At 61.8% G+C, this 22657-nt stretch overlaps 2 protein-coding genes across 2 annotated transcripts; both read right to left on the bottom strand.

Moving 5' to 3' along the window:
• Positions 1-3165: 3165 nt before the first annotated feature.
• On the bottom strand, positions 3166-5798 carry CD248 (CD248 molecule). Its single transcript, XM_040256359.1, has one exon. It carries the CDS (start codon positions 5763-5765, stop codon positions 3444-3446), a length of 2322 nt encoding a protein of 773 aa, XP_040112293.1. The 5' UTR covers positions 5766-5798; the 3' UTR covers positions 3166-3443.
• A 9446-nt stretch (positions 5799-15244) lies between these two features.
• Positions 15245-22647, bottom strand: RIN1 (Ras and Rab interactor 1). Its single transcript, XM_040256360.1, has 10 exons — positions 21641-22647; positions 21316-21496; positions 21103-21217; positions 20931-21003; positions 20694-20785; positions 19782-20528; positions 19192-19497; positions 18756-18887; positions 18478-18629; positions 15245-17536 (listed from the first exon to the last, which is right to left on the bottom strand). The coding sequence occupies exons 1-10, from the start codon at positions 21724-21726 to the stop codon at positions 17054-17056; spliced, it is 2367 nt and encodes a 788-aa protein (XP_040112294.1). The 5' UTR covers positions 21727-22647; the 3' UTR covers positions 15245-17053.
• Positions 22648-22657: the final 10 nt, after the last annotated feature.

Here is a 22657-nt window from a genome sequence, read left to right on the forward strand (position 1 = left end):
GAGAGGTTGTGCTTTTGTCCCTGGGAAACGGGATTCAAGAGGAAGGACCCCAAGCTGCTATAAAGACACAAAGACCACTCAGCTTGAGGGCCAGGGTGAAGCCCTCTCGGTGTCTTCCAAATACGATGAGAGCAGATCTGCTGTTCTGCTGGGGGGAGTCGGCAGATATTAGAGTTACACAAATACTTAACCAGTCTAGCAATTGTTCATTGAGCAGTGCTGTGCTTTCCTGGTGGCTGCAAGCACCGAAGACAGGTGGCGCCAAAGGCCCACTTCTGGACGCCGTCCGCGGGACTCCTGACAACTGACTCCGAGCGCACTCCAGAGAACCCGCGATCTCGAAGACTGGAAACCGGGGGGCAGGGAAGGAGAGAGCACCAGGGCCGGCTCCAACGGCATCCTGGCCTTGATCACACCCACCGGCAGTGAGCGACCTCGGAGAGTCCCGGGTCCGGAGCGGCCGAGACTTCGGTCCCGAGAAGGCGGGGCCTGACGGTGGGCGGGGCTGTAATTAACGAGAGGCGGAACCCGAGCGGAGAGGTTAGGTTCCGTTCTCTGCGTGGCTGATGCCCATGTTCAAAGCCCGAGAGAGTAGCCCTCTCTGGGTGGGCGGGACTCCCGGGCATTTTTAGCGGGAGGGACCTGGGGCTCTTTAGAGTTGGGTCATTATCTCAGTGTGAAGGGAAGGCGTGTTAGCCAGATGTGGGCGGAGCTCTTCCCTGGGGAGGCCGGCTTGGGGCCCCGCCTCTGCGATTTGGCGGCGGTGGTGGGGTGGGTACTCGGGGAGCCTTCCCTGGTGGCTCAGGCAGTAAAGGGTCTGCCTGCAATGCAGGAGACACGGGTTCGATCCCTAGGTTGGGAAGATCACCTGGAGAAGGAAATGGCGACCCACTCCAGTACTCTTGCCTGGAAAATTCCATGGACTGAGGAGCCTGGTAGGCTACAGTCCATGGGGTCAGAAAGAGTCGAACAAGACTGAGTGACTTCACTCACTATCTGCCATCCATCTCAGACTCGGGGAGGGGGCGTGGCTTGTAACGGGGTTGGGGCGTAGCCTGAAGAGGAAGGGAAGGAGTAAACTCGTGGAGGGCGGAGTTTTCATCTCCCTCCCGGACAGAGTTAGTGTCTCTGCGGGACTCCCTGCACTGATGGACCTAGTCCCCAGCTCAGCAAATGGCGGACCTGCGTGAAGAAAGTGTGTTAACTCTGGAAGGAGTTCAGAGCACCTTGAAGCGAGAACTAATAATTGCCAGTCTCAAAAATTAAAAAAAATAATAATAATAATAATTGCCCGTCTCCCAGTGCAAGCCTCGCTTAGGAGGCGGGGCTTACGGCCCAGGTGGGCGGGACCTAGTACCGCCTCGGCCTGGGCGGAGCTGAAGAGCGGAGGGGCGGGTCAACCATTCGGAAGAATCTCTGAGCTGGCAGGGGCGAGGCTTGCGGCTTTGGTGGGCGTGACCTCCGGAGAGTTCCCAAGGGGACGCTAGCCTGCCGTGGGTGGGCGTAGCTCGAAGCTCCGAGAGACCCGGCTGATAGTTCAGTCCCCGGGCGCGCCTGGAGGAGGCGGGGCCGGAGCCAGTGGGAGGAGCCTGAGCGCAGCTCCGGGTCTAGGCGGAGCCCCAATGCAGCGCTAGTGGGGGCTCTGCCCTGGGAGGCCGTCTGTTTAGGCCCGCACGCAGCTCCGCATCTGGTGCTCATTACAGGATGACAAAAAGCCGGCTCTGGGCCCCCTGCCCCACTCCCATCCCCGCCCTCTGACAGCAGTGCTTTTAACTCCTTCCTGTCCTCGAGGCGCTCTGGATCGCCTGCCCAGGGTCACAGGAGGGAATTCCAGTCCTTCACGTCCTGGCGGGCTTTGCCACCCCCACAGGCCATGCCCCCTACCTTCTCCTCCGATCTAACTCTTTGGAACACCCCTTGACCCCCCACTCCCATCCAGTGAACCTCTCTGGCTGCACCTCCGACCTTAAAAGCTTGGGCGGGATCTGGTGGGGGCGTCTGGTTTGAGTTAAGAGGAACGTGAGAGCGGAGGGAGGGGCGGTGCGCAGCGTTCCCTCCGCCCCCTCCGCGCCGCCCCCCCACCCCGCGCCCCCATTCTTCCCAACTCCCATCTCTCCCCTCCGGGTCCTGTGGGGCCCAGCTGAACCTTCCAGCCCAGGCTCAGCCCCTGCGGATCAGAGGGTAGCAAAGGGCACTGCGTAGGGAAGGGAGCTTTGGACCACCCCTCCTCGCCAGCCCGGGTGGTCGTGGTGGTTCTCTTCCGTCCTGATTAGAGGTCCCTTAGAAGTTGCAACTGAAAAATTACAGAGGTGGTGGGAACCGGCGCCTCCCCCTCCCAGGTCCCGCCTCTCGCAGTCCCCAAGGCAATGAGCCCAGGATGAGGGCGGCTGCTGGGTCCCCACAGGCTGTGATGACTTTTTTTTTTTTTTTTTTTTTACCATCCCCTCCTCCCGTTCACGGGACAGCTCAGCTTGGAGCAGCCCGAACCTTTCTCAGTCTGGGGTCTCCCTGACCCAGCACCATGCACACAGAAGGGCTCTGTGCGGCTCAAGCGACCGAGGCCTTGCTTAGGAGGCTGCCCAGGGAGCTGGGTATGGGATCTCTCTCCCGGGTTCCTTGCTCTCTTCAGCCCTGCCTTCTAGGCTCTCCCAGAGGAGTGCCTCCTGAGCACCTACAACCCAGAGAGGTGACAACACCCTTGACTCAAACCATCTGAGCCCCAGCCACCAACTTCTGCAGCCTTCAGGGAGAGGAAGAAACGTTCCAGCAGAAGTCAGGAGAAGCTCACCCTCTGGGCCCCCTGCACTCCCCAGAATCACCAGTCCTAGAGCTTACCTTTGACCGACCCCTAAGCCCCAGTTTGGCTCCAGGTCAGCAGAAACCCTCATGTCAGACTCAGTCCCACCTTCTAAGAGTTTTGCTTAAAAGAGAACAAACATGAAATTCTCTTCATGCCAAACCTCCCACTCCTAGGCTCACTGTGTGACCTTGGGCAAGGTTCTGCCCTCCCTGGGTTCCTGTTTCCTTGAGAATATCTAAAACATACCCTCCCTTAAGGAGTCTTACCTTATTTCCTTGTGGGCCCAAACAAGCTGAAGGAAGATGCCCTCCTTTTTTCTGAGTCCTCCCAGACCCTCCCCTCAGGCACCAATGGGGATCAGAAGCTTTGGGTGAGGTTGGCACCCCGTTTATTGGAGAAGTCCCCAGCACCCACCCCCTGAGGTCCTGGGGGCCTCGGCGTCTCCTCCACTGTGAGTGCTGGGCCAAGAAAACAGTTCCCAAGAGTCAAGTCTAGTGGCTGACTGAGAGGAGCCTGGCTGGGCCCGGGGGAGCAGGAAGCCTTCTGTCCAGCTGGGGAGCCCCCATGGGTCCCTGGTGCAGCCTGGGCCATAAGTCCAATGCATGCCCCTTCCCCTTCACCCCACGGGGGGGGCTGCACCCCATCACACGCTGGTTCTGCAGGTCTGCACCCCTGTGAGGCTGCCCCGGTGGGGCGCGGGTTCCGTTGGGCCCTTGCTCCCGGCGTGGGTGACCCAGCGATAGCAGTCGGTCACGCGCTTGTTGGGCGCGTGGGGGCCACAGCGGGTACAGTACACAATGCCCAGTGCAAGTAGGACCACCAAGAAGACGCATGTTGGCACTAGGAGTGCCACCAGGAGCCACCGGTCATCCCTCCGGCTTCGGCCAGCTGGACTGGCCTCCCCCAGGGCTGGAGGAGCTGATGTGGGGACTGCCGAGGACAGCCACGGAGCCAGACTGGGGTCAAGAGTACCTTCCCTTGGGACTTGTGGGGCTTTGGAGTAGGGGTGTGGAGTGCTGGTGAGAGAGGTCTGGCTAGTGGCGCTCCGAGGGGGCAGAGGAGTGTGGAAGGCTGGGGGTTGGGAGGCAGCAGGCACAGGTACTTGATGGGCAGGGGGCACAGGGGACCTGAAAGCAGTGGTCCGAGAAGGCTGGACAGTAGAAGTAATGGGATGGTGGCCGGCCTGGGCTTTGAGGATCGGGACATCTGGGGTCACAGGGGGTTGAGGGGGACTGGAAGTGGTGACCAGAGGGGTGTGGTTAGCTGGGATTCGAGGCAAAGGCGTGGTGTTCTGGGTATCAGTGACCTGGGTATCTGGGAACATGGGGGACTGGTGAGCGGGAAAGAGCTTGGGATATTTGGCTGAGGCCACTGGGCGCTGGTGGGCAGGGGTCGGTCCTGGCTGTGCGGCAGAGATAACAAGAGGTCGGTGGGCAGAAGGCAGGTCTGGATAGTTGGCTGAGATCATGGGGAACTGGTGGTCAGAGGGCAAAGCTGGGTGTATGGCAGGGATCACGGGGGGCTGGGGGGCCAGGGCCAGGGGTGGGCGTGTGGCAGAGATAATAGCGGGTCTGTGGGCAGAAGGCAGTGGGGGGTGCGTGGCCGAGACCACCACAGGCCGAGTGACAGAGAGCACTGAGGAGTGGTGGGGGACCCCAGGGGCACTAAGTGGGGGTGGCCAGGTGGGGTACAGGTAGGGCATCCCTGGCTCCCCGTCCTCTGGGAAGCTAGGTCTATAGGCCAGGTCAAAGTCGGATGACTGTGTGGCCTCCATCCACGGGATCCCAGGCATCTCTGTCCAGCCACCATCAAAGGCCTCCCAGGCTTCTTCTTCATCCTCTTCCTCATCCCCTTCATCCAGCAACCCGTCCTCGAGGTCCTGGGACGCCCGGGTACCCATGGCCCCAGCGGGGCTGCAGCTGATGCCATCAGCCTCCAGCTCGTGGCCCTCGCTGCAGTAGCACTCGAAGCCACCGACGTAGTTGACACACATCTGCTGGCACACGCCGGCAATCTGGCACTCGTCCGTGTCCACGCAGCGGTGCGGCTCATCCTCAGCAGGCCGGAAACCCAGGCGACAGTGGCAGCTGTAGCCCTGCGGCCCTCCAGGCTCACACTGCTGCTCGCACGGGGCATGGGCACATGGGTCCTCGCAGCTGTGCCCGTCCGCTGCCAGCCGGAAGCCCTCGCTGCAGCGACAGGACACCTGACCATCCGCCGCCTCGATGCACTCGTGTTCACAGCCCCCATTGTCAGGGCCACAGCCGGTACCGGGGCACAGGGGGCCGGTCCGCGACCAGCCCACGCCACCCTCAGGCTGCTTCACGCAGAGCAGAGAGGCTTTTCTGCCAGCCTGGCACGGCACGGCAGCCACAGAGCCAAAGGGCAGCCACTCAAACTCCGCGGAGACCAGGTGGAAGGGCGTGGTGTAGATGGCTGGGCCGGCCTGGCCCACCTCCTCAGGCAGTGCGGGGCAGGAGCCCTCGAAGCCGAACTGGCACAGATAACCATCGACGGCCAGCGTGCAAGAGCCCTCAAGCCAGCGATGCTCGCCGCTTGCCTCCAGGGCGGCGCAGCGCTGGGCTGGGCAGGGCCCGCCCGTGGCAGGCTGGGCCCAGTTGGTGAAGGCAGTGTCCTGGTCCCCCGTGGTCCACGTGAAGCCGCGCAGCGGGCGCTGGGGCTGGCATTGCCGGGCCTGCCGCTGCAGCCCGATCCACAGCAGCCGGCTGGCCGGCCCGGAGCCCACCAGGCTGTCCACACGCCGGGCCTCCTCGAGGGTCCGCGGGGTGGCCAGGTCGCCCCCCAGCTCGCGGCAAGCCCGCCAGGCCTCCAGGAAGGTGCGGCGCCTCGGGAAGAGTGCGTAACAGCTGCCCGGGGCGCAGGCAGCGCGGGGCTCGGTGGCCCAAGGGGCCTGGCCCAGTGTGGGCACCGCGGCCGCCCAGGCCAGCAGCAGGCGCAGCAGCATCGCGACGCCCCCCGACTGGCCCGGGCCCGGCCGGCGGCGGCTCTTGACAGGGGGAGGGATTGGGGCCTCTGGTGGGCGGGCCGGGGGCGGGCCCGGGCCTTGTAAGGAGTGGGGCTGGGGCCGCTGCCAGCTCCCTGCTCCCGCTCCCCCGGGGCCGCCAGAGCAGGAAGCCGTCGGGCGGGGGGCAGGGGTGGGGTGGGGTGCTGGGGAGGGAAGGAGGCTCAGCTAACGGGTTGGGGAGTCCGGGTAGGAGGTGGGAGGACCCTCAGAAACGTCCTGCGCCCTCTGGGGCTCTTGGCGGTGGGGGGAGGTCGTTCCCAGAGACTGACGGAGATCCGATTGGGGACACAGCGACCTCATCACACCCGTGAACAACCTCCCGTCCTGTGGGTGGAAACACGCTCTGACTCAGGCCCTCTCATCACACACGTGTGTGCGCTCTCTCTCAGACCCTGTCCCTCCGCCCCAGATCGGCCTCCGCTCTGACACGCTGACCCCTTTAGGTGTCCCTGCGAAAGGGAGGTGGCATCTACAGGCCCTAAGACGCAAAGTTCCTCAGGGTCGCGTGCAGCCCCGGGGTGTGGGAACCACCTGGATCACCCAGGCGCCGGCATCCTCCGGCCTCATTTCTCTACAGGGCTCCTGCCGCTACCTCTGCCCTCAAGCCTCCTGGCTCCAGCTGGACTGGGGGTGGGGGCTGGGGGGAAGGAGGAGGGGCAGGGGGCTGCCCTCCCTTCACCTCTGCTCAGCCTAGGGCCCTGGGAACCTGGGCTTAGAGGGGGCGGAGGCGGCCCCTAAACAGGAAATGCTTCGCTTGGGCTCCTGCTGCAGGAGGGCTGGGTGCGTGGGGGAGGGGCCGGGCAGGGTGAGCAGGGCTGGCTGGGACCGACCGGGAGAGGCCGTGTATGGGCACGGGGCACACAGTGTTGCACACATGTGTGTGACACAGGCATCACGTGTGTGGCGCCCTCCCTCCCCCCAGGGCCTGCTCTGTAGGCCTGGCCGGGGTCCTCTTCCCGCCCCTCCTGGAAGCCTCTAGAGGCATGTGTGCTGAGCACCATCATTCAGGATGGTCCCCCGGGAGCTGTTTGCCAGATTAACCCCTGCACACCCACTGCACTCCTAGCAGAAACTTGAGCCAGGGCTGGAGACACCGAGAAGTTCTGCCCCTCCGTGTGCTGACCCCGGACCGGCTCGGCTTCCCACTCTGCCCCTGACCTGCTGTGTGATGGCAGGAAGTGGCTGACCTTCTCTGGGTCCTCATTTTCATTACCTACAAAATGAGGGGAACGTGCCAGGGCCCTTCAGCTCAGCAGGGCTATTGTATCACTGCACTCAGTGTGCGCAAATGTGCTTTGTCAGCTGCAAAGCACGAGACGAATGTTCCTTAGTCTTCTGAGCAAATCTGGGTTGGGAGGTGGAACCAGGGCAGCATTGCTAACCTTCTTGCAGTGGCAGGACTGGCCCTGCAGACGCGGCCAGTCGCCTGGAGAGCCAAGGCTTCAGAAGGGCTTGCCCAATTCCAGGAAGGTGGTTCTTTCAAGGTTTCCATCTGTGAAGTATAGAGATTTATCCCCTTTCTCAGGGGAGGAAAGTCAATATGGGGCCCTTCATCCTTCCATTGGCTCAGGCCCAAAGCCTTGAGATCATCCTTGACTCCTCTTTCTCCCACACCCCACGTCCAATCTCTCAGCAATCCTGTTGGCTTCACCTTCAAAATAGATCCAGAATCTGATTGCTTCTCACCACTTTCTCTGCCACCTATGTCTGGCCCAAGCCGCTACACTTGTCCATCTAGATTCTTGCACAGCCTCTCCTCTAGTCCCTCTCTTGCCTTCTCCCTCGTTCCTTCGCCTCCCTCCTGCCTCGCCAGCCACTCTGGCCTGTGGCTGTTCCTTAAGCTCACCAGGCCATGTGTCTACCCCAGGGCCTTTGCATTGGCTGTTTTTCTGCCTAGAACACTCTTCCTGCAAGAGATGAAGTCTCTGCTTCTTTACTTTCTTCAGGTCTCGGCTCAAGTATCAGCATCCCACATTCCTCTGGCCCCACCATACCTTGGTCTTGTTCCATTTTTCTCTGTTGCACTTACCATTATTTGACATAGTATAGGTTTCCTTTTTGGCCTGGTGGCTCAGATGGTAAAGAATCTGCCTGCAATGCAGGCAACCTGGCTTCGATCCCTGGGTCGGGAAGATCCCCGGAGAAGGGAATGGCTACCCACTCCAATATTCTTGCCTGGGAAATCCCACAGACAGAGGAATCTGGCGGGCTACAGTCCATAAGGTCACAAAGAGTTGGACACAGCTGAGCGACTAATAGTTTCGCTTTTTTCACTTCCTGAATTCCCCAGTAGCTGGGCTTTCCGGCCTCGGCATGACTGAGACTCAGGGCTGGGTAGTGATACTTGTGGAGACTGTTCTGTGCATTGTAAGGTGTTAGCAGTATCCTTGGCTTCTCTCTGGACGCCAGTAGCATTCCTCCAGGTGGAACAATCAAAGGACTCCAGTCGTCACCAAATGTCATGTCCCCTGGGGGCAGCATTGCCCCAGGTAGAGAATCCCTGCTCAGGAGACCGGAAGCTCCATTCCTGTAGGGTCATTGTCTTGCTTTCCTGTATTTCCCGAGCCAGGAAAGCTCCTGGCCCACAGGTGCCGCTCAGCAGGGTTTGCTGTATGAACGAATGAATGAAAGGGGAATTCCCTGGTGGTCCAGTGGTTAGGGCTCCATGCGCTCAGTGTTGTGGGCCTGGGTTTGATCCCTGGTCAGGGAACTAAGATCCCACATGCTTCATGCAGCCAAATAAACCAAAGACGTTTTAAAAAAAGAAGGAAGGAAGGAATGTGGGGATGAAACTCAGCCAAGTGAAGAACCTGGCTCAGGGCAACACAGTGGGGATGGTGGAATTCTACCTGTAGCCAAAGCCCACCTGCTTCCCACATTTACCAGCTTCCTCCAGAAGTCATCCATCCTAGACCTGAGAGATTCCAGGAAATCAACAAGTTTTTTTTTTTTTTGCATAGGAGGCCCAGGGAGTCCTAGAGCGAGTCGGTGGCAGGGCTGGGACTAGAACCAAGGCCTTAGACCCTTCTTCTAGTTCCCTTTTTCCTGCAGCACCCTGAAGAGTCATTGGAGTGGTCTGAGAGATGGATGTGACATCAAGAAGTAAGGAAGGAAGGCAGGTATGATGGGACGAAGGCAGAGCTGAAACAAAGTTACTGAGCTGGGAGAGCGCCCGATGAGTTTGGAGAATATGAAGGACGCTGCTGGGTCTGGAGAGCGGTTAGGATGAGAGGGACAACGGAGAGTGGAGAGAGAAAGGGGGTAGAGGCCTGGCCTGGGAGGTGGTGGAGCTGCTCCTGGAAGGCTGGTCTCCATCATAGGGGCACGGGGCAGAGGCGGAATGATGAGAAATCCCTGTGGCTGGTGTGCAGTGGATGGAGGGGGGGCCGGAGGCCAGGGACCAGTTAGGAGGTTGTTGCAATAGTCTGGGAGTGGGGAGGGAGCTGGCTGGAGAGCCGGGCAGCAGGCGGGGCAGGCTGGGGGAGGCAGCCTCTGGAGGCTCCTCAGGGGCGGGCCGGAGCCTGGTCCAAGGGTGTGGCGGGCCCAGTCATGATTCGGGCAATGGCCAGTGCTGGGGCGTCTGAGGGGAGGCTGCAGGCCGTCTGGCGAGTGTGTGGGTCAGATCCGGGGTCAGGACTATAGCCTCAGTGGGGGTGAGGCACTGGGGAGCAGGCAAGTGACCCAGGAGGAGGAGGGTCAAGGGCCAAATTCCAGATGGCCCCACTGGGCAAGTGGAGGGAAGCCTGAGCCAGGGTGGCTGGCGGTGGTGGGGGCAGGGGGCCACCCTTGACTGCCCGCAGACTAAGGGTTTGATAGGTAGAGCATGAGCCTTGGAGAGGCACCAGGGCGCCAGTTTGGGTGGGCATCTTGCACTCACCTGTGCCCCCGGCCAGGTGAGGAGAGGTAAGGTGGAAGCCACCCAAGAATTTCCCACCCTAATCCGGATGGGGAATGTGGTGGGCAAGCATCGTGGATCTGGGTGAGGGGTAGAGAGGGGCTTGTTGTGGTCTTCTGGCCAGTCCTGCTCAGCCTGACTCATCTTGGTTCACCAAGAGCCCAGAGAAGACGCTGGTGCAATGAATGCTTCAGAGGATGGGTAGGTGGGGATATGAATGGAGAGATGGAAGCGCGGTTTAGACAGGAGAACGGATCGATGGATGGATGGGTGGAAAGATGGATAGATAGAAGGACTGAGGAATGAGCAAGTGGATGGATAGATAGATGGCTAAGTAGGAGGGTGTGTGGATGAGAAAACGTTTAGATGCCTGGCTGGGTATAGGTAGTGTCAGAATTGCTCACTTATGGTTAGCTGCCGCCATGATGGGTGGCACCATCAGAATGTGACTCTGGGGGTTTCGAGGAGTGTAGCCCAGGAGGATGAGATGCCTGGGGCCACCCCCAGCAGGGAGCATGGCTGTTACCTCCCTGTTACCACCCAGCCGGTTTTCTCTGTTGGGGCCTGAGGCCAGTGTGTCTCCCTGGCTGGCGTGTGGGGACAGCTCAGGACACCAGGCGTGGCTCAGGCTGGGAGTCAGGAGGCTGGGCTTCCCTGCTCTCACCGTGGCCTTTACGGGGAGAGCTCACCTCAGGAGGGATGCGGGGACAGAAGCCCACTTCCCCAGGAGGAGCACTGGCTTCCAGCTCCTGGGACAAGCCAGGCGGTGGTTTTGGAGGCGGGGCTCATGGGGGTGGCGGCGAAGGCAGCTTGCAGAGGAGGCTGGCCCAAAGAGGGCCCAGTGGAACAGCCAGGATGGGGGGGCTGAGTGTGATTGGGGGGCGCCCCCTGGGCAGGCGTCCTGGAGAGCCTTGGCACGATGGGCCGCTGAGCCAGCACATTGCTTTGTGCAAGAATCACCTCCTTTCCTCCTTCCACTTTTGTCCCCCTCCCCTACCCCCTCCGTGTCTAAATTCTTCCCAAACCACCCTAGCCTTCAGGCTTCTGGAGGAAGGGCCAACGGGTGGGCGGGAAGCACCTGGTCCTGGGTGGGAGAGGTCCCAGGGCAGGAATGGGGAGCGAGCAGGGCTGACGGCGGCCCCTCCCCTGCCCCACGTGCTGGTGCCACGCCCTGCGTGCTTCTGGATAGGAAAGCCCCATAGGAAGGGGGTGTTGCCGGACCGGACGGGTGGGAGAGAGGGAGGCTTGGAGAAGGCGGGGCCCGGGAAGAAGGGGTGTCTTCCAGGCCTGGCCCCTGGGGGTAAAGGATTCTGACAGCTGGAGGGGGCTGAGGCCGGGTGGAGGTGGCTTTGCCATAGAGACCGTGAGTGTGTTTGTGGGTGTCACCTTGGTGTTTATGCACGACTGTGCGTGTGCGTGTGTGCATGCGTGCACTCTCACGAGCCTGGCACTGCTGTGGGTGTGCACAGCTGGGTGACACGTGTCCCCGAGGGCCTGCACCTGTGCCCGCAGCTGAGGACAGAGCACGTGGCGGCCCTGGGATGGCCCAACCTGGGCCCAGCTGGAGCCCCATTCCTTCTCCTGGCTGAGGCCGGACCTGAACATCTGGCCATATCTGGCTGGGGGGCTGCGAGTCCTGGAGCCCCCACGAGAGACAGAGGAGCGCAGTCGTGCTCCCCCTGCCCCAGAGAGAGACCAAGCTCGTAGCAGGTCACACAGGTGGAGGCCTGTACCTGAGGCAGGGAAGTGGGGGGGCGGTCCTGGGACCACCGGAGGACTGCTCTGTTCCTCTCTGGGGCCCTTTGGCTGGGGGGCTCCACCGAGCGGCCTTGGCCTGGTTCTGCCATGTGCTCAAGGGACATCCTGGTTGGCCTTTCTCGGGCCACAGCTACCTCGTCTGTGGCTGGGTGCCTGCGGCGGTGAGCTCTCTGGTCCCTGTGGTGTCTGGGAAAGGCCGGCCGCCAGGTGGTCCGCTCTGCCCGGTTTTGTGAGGACTTGCCTGGTCTCAGTGCTGCAAGACCCCAGCCTCCTCGCCCCCACAAACAAGGCTGGTTGGTCCTTCCGTCTCCAGGGACATTTCTGCATCCACCATCTTCCTGCCCGATCAAATCCCCGGGGACCTCCATGTCCCACTTCCCTCCCTCTGACTGTAGGGTGTCTTCCTCTCTTCTCCTCTCTCTCTCCTCTCTGTTGGGGGGGGGGGCGGTGTCTCTAGCTCCCCTGCCTGTCTCTGGGTTCCCTCTGTCTCCTCTCCTGTCCCCAGAATGGTCCCTTTGCTGGCCTCTGGAGTCTGTCTCTCCGTTCTTGGGGTCTGTCTCTCTGTTCTCGGCCCTCCTCAGTGTCTCCCCTCTAGAGCCTCCCCGTCTTGTCCCAGGGTCTCTGGCTCACTGCCTTCCCTGGGTGGTCTAGGCCTTCCCCCTCTCCCCTGGCTCAAAGCCCCAGGGCTGGCTGGGGTGGGAGCCAGGTCTGGGGGCTGCGACCAGACCGGGAAGGGGGAACCCAAGCAGACATGATATTTATGTTAGGACTTCAAAGTGGAGCAGAGCCCAAGGCGGGGGTTGGTGAGGGCTGTCAAGGGGCGGGAGGGGTGGGAGAGAGGCAGGCCGGAGCCAGGCTGAGGTCAGCTCAGGCCCCGCCCTGATGAGGGTCTCCTTGGCGACACACACCTCCCCCGTGGGACACTGAGACCCAGAGTGGGCTATTTTGGTGCCGAGTTCCAAGAAAGGCACTTCCTGCACCCGCCGCCTGTCCCCAACCCCATCCTCTCTTCCTGTCACCCTGCAGGGGGAGCTGGGTCCTCGCCTGGGAGGCCGGGGGCTTCGAGGGGGAGCAGGAGCTGAGGACTCCAGCAGGAAAACATCCCTAGCGCTGGGACAGGCGGGTCCTCAGCTCTCTCTGGCAGAGGCCTTGCCTGGCAGGGCAGCGAGGGTCTGTAACCCCGTGGGCCCCAACTGCGTCAGGCTGGCCCAGCCACTCAAGGCCTCTAGAGGCCACGGGGCTGCCTGCCTGAGGGCCCAAGGGGCCAACATGGCTGTGAAGGTCACCCCACCCCTGCCCCGCCACCCTTGGCCTAACCCCTGCTAAAGACACCCAGCTGTTGGGGCCGGGAAGGCATGGGGTCAGGGGCTCAGGCCCCGGGCGGGATGGGTGGGAGGGACTGTTTGTCTCATTCTGCGACTCAGTTCCATGTCCTAAGCCCCGTCCAGGAGCCAGACCCAGCAGACACCCCTTTAGGCCGGGGCCACCTCCCTGCCCAAAAGCCTCCCCAGTCTCAGACTAGAGGCTTGCTCTGGTCCCAAGACCCTCTGGTCCCAGGCCCGCTTGGGCCTCCCAAGCCCCAGGTCCCTGGACCGTTCCCCCGGCCCCCCTTCCCCAGGCACTTCCCATGAATCACTCAGGCTGGAATCTGATGAGCTCAGGCCTCCCCGCCCAGTGCTGCCGGCCTCTGCCTCCTGCCTGGCCAGTGGGGTCACCACACCCCCCACGAGGGTCTTCTCAGCAACTCACAGCCCCCACTTGGGTCCACCATGGGGTGGGGCGGCTGAGTGGCAGCTGGGATAGGCCCCAGCCGTGTGGGTCCGCGTCTGTCTGCACTTGTGTGTGTGAGCGTCTACACTTCTCCGCCTGTGCAGCGTAGGAAGGAGGAAGCCCGTCTGGGGCCCTGGGTGTGTCCGTGGCAGCCCGGCAGGGGTGTGTGTGTGTCAAGGAGTCCTTGTGGAGCAGATCACCACATGTCTCCGTGTCTCTGTGTGTGTCAGGGAGTCACATTCTCAACCCGAAAGGGACGGTGTTGAGGGAATATCTCTGAGTTCGCAGACCCAGGGACATCGGTGTCAGGGTGTGGCTCAGAGGAGGGGCCGTGTGTGTCCTGCAGGGCACGACTGGCTCACAGTGTCAGGGTGTTCCTAACGCTTTGGGTGTTCCTCTTAAGGGTGGCGGCGCTCAGCCATTCCGGTAAGTGACCGTGGCAGGTGAGGTGTGACCCAGCCCGTGTGCAAATGAGTCAGGGTGTTTGTGTGTTAGATTGTGCCCATGAACGTGGTCCCCACAGGGTGTTCATCGCTTTGTCTTCAAGTTGAGTCAGGGCGTTGTGGATCCCAGTGACGCCTTCCTCCCCACCCCTGGCAGGGTCCTCTCTCAGGCCACCCCACGGGCCCGGCTCCTGGGCCTGCCCGGAAAGAGAGCCCCGGAGGGGATGTGGCCGCTCCCGCATTCCCTTCCCAACCTCCGCTAGCAGGATCCTGTTCGCAGGGCGGTCCCAGGTCCCCTCTGCAGAGCTGCTTCCCTCCTGGCACCAGGCCCTGCGCCATCCTCGAAGGGAGTGCCCTGGGTCCCTGGGTGGCCTCAGGAGAAAAGGGACCTTGGCAATGATGGGCAACAGGGCACGCTCGCCCCCTAGTGGCATAATGGAGGCTGCACCGCTGCCTCGAGTCCCAAGAATCAGGATGAACGGTGTAGGCTGAGTCTTCCTGGATCAATTATTCCGTACACACTTAGCAAGTGCCAGTTCCTGGCCAGGCATTGTTCGAGGTCCCCAAGATTCAGCAGGGAACAAGGCTGACTTGTCTCTGGCCTTCGGGTGAGGAAGACAGACGGTAAACAAATTCAGAGAACTACTGTGAGGTGGAAGTGAAACAGTTGCAAGTGAGGAAATGACGGCTGCTTCTCCAGAGATCCAAGCATCAGGGTCAGCCCTGCCCTGCAGCAGTGGACGCTGGGCTCAGCGTGGCCCCTCTCAGAGCCCTGACTTCCTCTTCCCTCAGAGGGTCATAGGTGGTTGGCAGGGGTGGGAGTCGGGGGCAGTACAGACCCAAGTGCACACTAGGCTGCCCACATCACACCTGACTCCCTCCAGCTGGGGCTGTGGGTGCTTAGCCGGTTTGGACACAATGGGTTACTGCTGAGTGGATGAGTACATGAATCCTTCTCTCTGGGAGGATTGTATAATCTGAAGATCCACAAAACCTGGTGTCTGAGTCCTTTGCCCTGTAACGAGTCACTTTCCCTGAGCAAGCCTCAGTTTCCTCATCTGTAAAATGGGGATAGTGAGATCAATCCTAGACTGACCTATTGTTCCCTTCCCTGGAGCCCCAAGCCCTGTCCAATGACCCTTGCTCCTGCAGATTTACCTGGTCGGGACCCCTGAACCATCAGAATCTCTTCAGAAGATAAACCGGGAGATTCAGGCAGCAGGCAGGGCCTGGCAATGCTCCAGTGAGCCACTGCTGGGGGCATGCTGAATTCCCAGAGCCAGGAATTAGCACTGAGCCCTGGAGGGGAGTGGGAGGGGCTTGCAGAGGCCCCCTTGCGGGGGGGGGGGGGGGGGGGGCAGAAGCCTCCAGCAGTCATAGTTCCCATGAGACTGGCTCTACATCCGGCCCTGGGGCTCTCTGAACACCTCCTACATCATGCCAGGACCTTCCTCTGGGACTGAACTTGAGACATCCTGTGTTTGGTTCCCAGAACCCAGCCCTCCCTTAGCCTCCCACCTCACCACCCTTCGCTCTAAGTTTTCAAACTCCAATCAGTGGACAACATTTATTGAGCGCCTGTGGGGCGCCCAGTACTGTACAAGGCACTGGGGTGGGTGCGGGACTGGTGGGGAATACATACAAAAGAGTGAGGGAGACCCGTCGCCAGTGAGAAGCTTGTGTGTGTGCGTGGGAGAGGGTGGAAGTTGGCAGAGCGCCGATGGCCTAGAGGAATTTGGGAGTCCTGCATCCGGGCTGTACCTGGAGGGTCTGAAATCCCAAAGGCTGTGATTTCTGCCTCACAGCCGCCATGTCTAATATGTGGGCCACTGTCCCTTGTGCTCAGGGCCCGAGCGAGCCCCTCAGAGACTGGCTAGGGTCCTCCTTCCACTGGGACCTAATTCCTTCCCAGGGAGTGGTCCCTGGAGGCCAGCCTCATCCAGACCTCAGACTCCCTAGAGAGCTGAGGGCCAGAAGGCTTGGCTCTTACGATGTCCCCTAGTTGCTTGGCGGCTGCAAGATTGCAAACCCCGGGACCACCTGCACCGCTGCCGCCCTGGAGCTGCAGTCTATCAGGTCGCCCTCTCAGCCGCTTCCTGAGCCACGTGTGCCCTCTTGTGGTGGTCCCTGGTATTTTCTTTGCTGTCTGCCTGGACCTCCCGCCCAGTCGCTCACGTCTGACTCTGCGGCCCCATGGATTGTAGCCTACCAGGCTCCTCTGTCCATGAGATTTCCCAGGCAAAAATATTGGAGTGGGTTGCCTGCCATTTCCTCCTCCAGAGGACCTTCCGGATCCAGGGATCGAACCCCCATCTCCTACATCTCCTGCACTGCAGGCAGATTCTTTATCGCTGAGCATTAGTTTATTGGTGGCTTAGAATACAAGGCATAGTTGGAACCTGACTCCTGGTTTGGTCTAATGGTCTGCTGTGTGGTGTCTTAGGAGTCACTTTCCCCAGCCTCGGTGGGTAATAAATCAGACCCTGTCTCCTGAAAACCTCTTGTGAGGTCCAAGAGACTTCAGTGCGGAAGAGAGTTTCCGAGTCCTCATTCCATTTCAGAAGGCTGTCTCACCTGTCCACTTCCCTGGGGACAGAAGCGTGCCTGGGAGGACTTCTCTTGGGGAAAGACTGGAACAGGAGTGCTCCCTTGGCTGAGCCTGACCCCCTGGATGTCCCCCAGGGCCGCCTGGAGAATCTCTCCCTTAGGTGAGGGTGGAGAATGGACCCTCAGAGAGGCGTGCGTATATGCAAGCTGGGGTTTTGCTAATATTCAGCCTCTTTCCCCTTTCCCTAGTTGTGCCCTGCTCTGCAACAAAACCATCTATTCTGAGCCATGGAAGGCTTCTGGCAGACGGCAGGGCAGCGGTAGCACCCCCACTTTATAGGCGAGGACACTGAGGTTCGGAGGTGCTTGTTCTGCAGGTGGTGTGGGCAGGACTGAGGCCTGAGGCCTTGCTGCTTCTTTGAATACTCCTGACACCTGGAAATTGGTGGGGTCTTTCCAGGTCTTGAACCACCCACCCCTCCCCACTGCCGCCAGAGCTGGGGCCCCTGGTGGATTTCTCCCCTGCTGGACACACTCCTCACTGTGGGCTGCCTGGCCTCCAGCTGGGGGAGCAGGAGGAGAGGCCAAGGACCTTCATCTGGGCCCCCCAGACCCCTTGGGCTTCACCCAAGTGCCCTGGACATGGCCAGCAGGCGTGATCGGTGTGCTGGAGGGTCAGAGGTAGCAGCAGACAGGGAGCGGAGTCGGGGAGGCTCTGGGGGCTGTGGCCTGGGCCGGCGAGGCTGACATTCTGCAAGGCCGTCCCAGCAGGCTCCGAGCTTCCTGCCCCACGCGGCCCTTCTGCCCACTCCCAGCTATTCCTCTGCGGCATGGCTCTCTTCAGTCTCCGGCCCCCTTGGCTGAGTGGGGCCCCTGGCCTGGCCCTCGGCCCCCTCGGCCACTGTCTCAGATTCTCCCCTGCCATCCCTGGGCCTGGTTTTGGCCTTGGTGTCCCCAGTTCCCTGGCCCCCTTTCTCCTCCTCCCTGTCCCCTGCCTCTGGCCCCCCACTGCTCTCCCCTATGTCAGCCCCAGGTGAGGCCCCCGGGGTCTCGGGCTGCTCTGCCCGGCGGTAGACGAGGTAGCCGGCGGTGGGAAGCCTGTGAGCCAGGGCTCCAGGGGGCAGGCGCTGGTAATCCTGCCCCTTGTACAGGAAGAGGCCAAAAGTATCAGGCTGGGTCACCCGGAACTTGGTGGCACAGAGCTTGTTCAGCATGGCAATCGAGGCTCCTGGGGGCACGGCCAGCGTCTTGGAGGTGCAGCCACTGCTGGGGTCCTGGTAGGCTACGCGGAGGAGGTGCTGTGCCGGGAGAAGCCAAGAACAAGAACTCAGTCCCGCCTGCAAGGCTCAAGGTCGCAGTCCAGGCTCTGCAGTGACGGGGTGGATGGGACAGAGCCAGTGGTAGAACCAGCAGCCAAAGCTTTTTGAATCTGAGCTCTGAGGGGGCCTCTGTGGATGAGAGGGCTGTCCCTGGGCTCATAGGTCAGAGCCGCGGGCTGGAAGGACGGCCCAGCAGGCCTCTATAGCCTATCGATCCCACTCAGGTCGAGCTTACTCTGCGCCCTCAGTGCTTGTTCTGAATTAACCCATTTTATCCAATATCAACCTCAGGATGTAGGTCCTATTACCCCATTTTACAGACGAGAAAACTGAGGCACAAAGAGGACATCTAACTGGCCCAAACTCCCACAGCCAGAAAGCAGAAACGCCAGCATTTGGACCCAGGATCTGGCTACAAAATCTGGACTCTTAGCCAAGGCTAAGGAAGGAAGGGTCCCTTGATTGGAAGGAAGGAGGTGAATGGCAGAGTTACTCTCTGGCTCTCAGAGCACCTCGCCTGAGCCGGGGGTACGGGGGGCGGGGACCGAGGGTGAAGGGGGCATGGGCTGGAAGCCCGAGCCCAGGTGGCAGCCAGAAGCCAGGATCTGGGGTTTGAGCCTGCCTGTGCCCCTTTCCCTTCCCAGGCCATGTCTGCTTCCTCATCTGTAAAATGGGCACCATAATGACCCCACTTCAGTTTCTGTGAAGACTCTGGGCCGCCAGAGCACTGAGCTGTGTCAGCTGGTGAGACGCACCATCCAGAAGGGCTGGCTCGGACGGGCGTTGCGTGTGGGACGCTGTCACCCGGCGACACAGGCCTGCCCTTCCCCTTTCCCTGCCTTTTCTGAGTCTCACTGGGCAAAGGAGGGGACCGCGCCAGATGACCCCGGGTGCCCCCCGGGGCTGGCCAGTCCCGTTACCTGGAAGCAGTGGGTGGCGGGCAGGCGGCGCTGCTCCCAGAGGCTGAGCGAGCGCTGCAGCTCCTGCGAGGGGCTCAGGGGCAGGGCGTGGGCCTCGGTCAGGCCACTCAGCAGGGCCAGGCTGGCCGAGAGGCTGGTCAGGTAGTAGCCGCCTGGGACACAAGGGGAGGGCTGTGGCTCAGGCTCAGTGTGAGCCACTGCTCCTCCCTGCCTCCCCTGCTCAGTCAGGGTGCCCCAGCCCCACCCAGACAGAAGCGGGGGCCTGTGGGGTCCCTCACCCTCTCCAGTGAGCAGGGCAGGCTCCAGGAGCTCTGACATGTACTCGGCCTCCAGCAGCAGCTCAGGAAGGTCACAGTGGGCCAGCACGAGGCTCAGCAATGGCAGAAACTCATCGGCCCCCGCGCCCTCCCCTGTAGGTGGTGGATGAGGCCACAGGGTCAGGATCCTCAGCTACTTATCTTAGACAACGACCCTCCCTCTGCCTGCCAGGCAATGTGGTCTCTCTGGCAACCAGGGGCAATGGATGGGGAGTGGATGCTCTGCTTTCTGGGCCACAGTATTACCATCTGTGAAATGGGGAGGTGGATCCATATACATATATATATATTTTTTTTTTTTCTCTGTTTTCCCTGCTATGCCATTCCTAGGGCCTCAGCCCGGTGGCCTGCCTCTGACTTGGCAGCGGCCGGTGGGAGGTTGTGGGAGGGGGCATACCCGCCTGGGTCCTCAGTGCCGTGTAGAGCAGCTTGCAGGCCTGCAGGAGCCGCTTGACCTGGGCGCTGGGTGAGTAGGCGCGAAGCAGCTGTAACAGCTTCTGACGTACCTGCTCCATCTCTACTGGGGAGGGCAGGTTTAAGTGGGACCCGAAGGCGCTGGCGCCCCGGGCCCGGGCCAGGCGGAGGCCTTCAGCCAGGCGGCCCAGGGAGCTGTTGGCTGAAAGCCGGCGCCGCAGACGGGCCACCAGGATGGGCCGCAGTGGCTTCAGCACTGAGCGGTGCAGGGACTTCTCCAGGACATGTTCTGTGGGGGAGAGGCAGGCAGCGGTCAGAGGAACTGAGGAGGGGTGAGTACCAGGGAGGAAAGGCATGATCGGGAGGGGAGAGGGATGAAAACGAGGAAGAATCTTTGTGACTGGGAGAGAGGCGGTGGGTAGAAGTTGCTTGAATGATGCAGAGACAAGGTGGGTGTACACGGAAGAACAGACTGACAGACAGGCCAGCCCAGAGAGGCAGAGAGAGAGGAAGGCAGAAAAGCTGAATTCTGGAGACAGGGCTGCACCAGTGGACCCCGGGCTGGAGTCTCACCCAGCCTGTCTGGTGGCAGCAGCTTCTCCGGGCTCAGCTCCGCGCTCAGCATGGCTCGGGCCCGGCTCAGGGCCTCGCGGATGGCCTGCAGCTCCCGGGGTTCGGGGCCAGCACGCACCTGGGTCAGCAGGTCCTGCACCAGCTGTCCCACAGCTGTGTGTCTGTCCTGCGTCAGCGCCGCAGCTGCCCGGCCCACCTGCCGCTCAGGCGCTAGCAGGGAGCAGAAGGCGGCGCTCATGGACCGAAGCAGGGGTCGCCGCCGCCGCTGGTGGCCCAGGTGGGGTGAGGTCACTGGGCTCCCCTGGGACCCCGGCACCCCCTCCTCCTCTGAGCTGCTGGGGGAGGCGCAGTCCACCTCCTGGAGGGAGGGCAGCGGCGGGAGGCTGGGGCTGGTGCCCCCTGGCACACGGTACCCTACCGAGCTCTCCCTCCGTAGCAGCTGGCGAGGGGGCAACCTTTCTGTCTGGTTGGGGGTTGTCCCTGGCAACACCGGAACTGGGGGAGGCGGCACAGCTGGGGGAGACAGGGGGCTGGAGGTCTCCGTGGACACACGCACTTTGAAGCTCCTCTTGAATTTCTCCCGCTTGGTGGGGCCCAGATCCCCTGGGAACAGGGGGTTGAAGAAACACAGGGCAGCTCCGGTGCCCTGGTCCAGCTCTTGTGGGGGCCGGGGCTTCAGCCGGGGCAGCGGGGGGCCTTCCGATGGGCCTGGCTGAGCCTTGGTATTGAGGGAGGAGCTCCAGAACTCTAGGGAAGAAAAACAGGTTGGGCCTCGGGGTGGGGGTGGGAGGGCTCAGGGAGGGGACCCAACTGGGGGAAAGGCCCAGGCTTCAGGCTGTGTGCCTTAGCCTTCCCTCTCCCTCTTGGCCTCAGCTTGTCCATCTGTGCAGTGGGTAGCCCGGGAGCCCTTACCCATGCCAAGATGGGAGATGGCTTCCAGCTCCTTGTGGGTGGCTGCCTGGCGGATGGCTCTGGGGAGCTGAAGCGGGAGGAGAAGAATGTCCCTGAGGCCAGAGGGGAGCAAAAAGTGGGCAGTGAGGAAAGCTCTGGGTGGTGGGCACCGGGAGTGCCCGTGGGCAAGGAGGACAAGGCGTCCCAGGAAGGGAAGCAGGGCCCTGTGGAGAGCAGGCACCCTGCAGGCAGGCTCACCGGGTGTGGCAGTAGGCACAGATCAGCTGGACCAGGTCTAGGAACACAAGGTCTGAGCCCTCCAGGGAGACGCCTGAGGGATGGGAAGTGAAGTTGTTCTCTGGGAGCACCCCCCTGTGCCCCGACCTGATGCTTCCAGCCCCTCCGGCTAGGCTGGGCCAGTCCCTCTCACCCCGAGCGGTCTCCTGGATACAGTGGCTAGAGACGAAGGAGGGGCCACTGGCCTCGGGCAGCCGCACACACAGGGCTTGGCACTGGCGACTGTTAGACTTCCGTACCAGAAATGTCTGTGAGTGGACAGGGATCAGAGGCTCAGGTCCTCTGTGTCCAGCCCCTCGCCCCCACTACCCTCAGCCTCCAGCCCCAGGGGTGGGGAGAGACTCACCCCCGGGGGCTCGGTCCTCAGCACGTGCAGCGCGGCGGCCTCGTTGGCCCGCAGCTGCAGCCACACGGGCCGGGTGAGCAGCAGGCGCTCCCGCAGGCTGACGGTGCGCCCTGGCCGCTGCGATCCACCTGCCTGTGCCCCGCCGGCACCAGGCACATCGTACCACGGGTCCTGGGCTGGCCTGGCCGGGGTGCGGGGCAGGGGCACCAGACCTGAGCAGGGTTTTGCCCAACCGTCTCCCCCTCCTTTGCCCTGGGACAGGCCCAGCTCGGGTTCCCCCACTTCCACCCCACCCCACCGGGGCTGCCCTTCCAACTTCACTAACTTTTCTCTCTCCAGGTGCCCAGAAGCGAAGCTGGCTGGGTGGGGGGCTCCAAGGGGGCCTGTTCTTGGCTCCCCGGGGGTTTCCATGGCTGGGAGCTCCTCCAGTCTCTCCCGGGACTCAGAGAAGCCAGCCCCCAAGGCGGGAGCACTCACATTCCCAATGGTGAGTAACACTTCCTGAGGGCGGTTCGCCCTGTCACACCCGCCAGTTAACTCTTGTGTGTCCACTCAGCCCGGGCAGTGCCTGCTTCCTCTGCTCTGGGCCCAGCCTCTGGGGGCAGGGATCCACTCCATGCAGGTGGCCTGCCCAGGGTTCCAGCTGTGGGGCTGCCACCTCCACACGGCGCTTCCTGCAGCCTTGCCAGACTCCTTGAACCGCACAGGTGGGAAGGAAGGGGTTAAGCAGGGCCCGCCAAGGTCTCTGCGGGCCTCACCCTTGGGGCACCTTCAAGTCTGTGGTCAACCGCTCATCTGTCCCTGGCCCTAAGGTCAGCCTTTTGGGAGAGTGCCCCCTACTGGCCACAGATGACTCATGCCTGAGCTTAACTTGGTTTTGGGGATTTCAGGTTGCCATGGAGGAAGGATGCTGTGTCTCCATGGAAACTAACCCCTTTGCTTAGTGGAGGTTCTGGGGGTGGTTCTGACACTCAGCGCTAAACGGGGGGGGGGGGGAGTCTGGCTGTGAGGTCGTCAGCACATGGTGCTGCTGCTGGCTGCCTCCCACGCACACAGGATCTGCCAGCCTGCCTTGCCAATCTGCCGAGACTGGGGCAGGTGCAGACATGATCCAGTCTCTAGGCACGGAGCACCCAGGCCACGTGCTCGGCCTGTGCCACAAGTTGCCTCAGACTTTGCTCACCAGCACCAGGCAGTCCAGGGCCCAGCCCCCCACACCTGGAGCAGATGTGTGGGGGAATGCCCCCTTCCCCAGCCTATACCCCAAGTCAGAGGGGGAAGGCTCCGCTCACTGGAGGAGATACCAGGGCCCCCAGCAGAGACTGCCTGTCTCAAGCACTCT

The sequence above is a fragment of the Oryx dammah genome, unplaced genomic scaffold (assembly GCF_014754425.2).
Source record: "Oryx dammah isolate SB20612 unplaced genomic scaffold, SCBI_Odam_1.1 HiC_scaffold_15, whole genome shotgun sequence".
NCBI lineage: Eukaryota > Metazoa > Chordata > Mammalia > Artiodactyla > Bovidae > Oryx > Oryx dammah.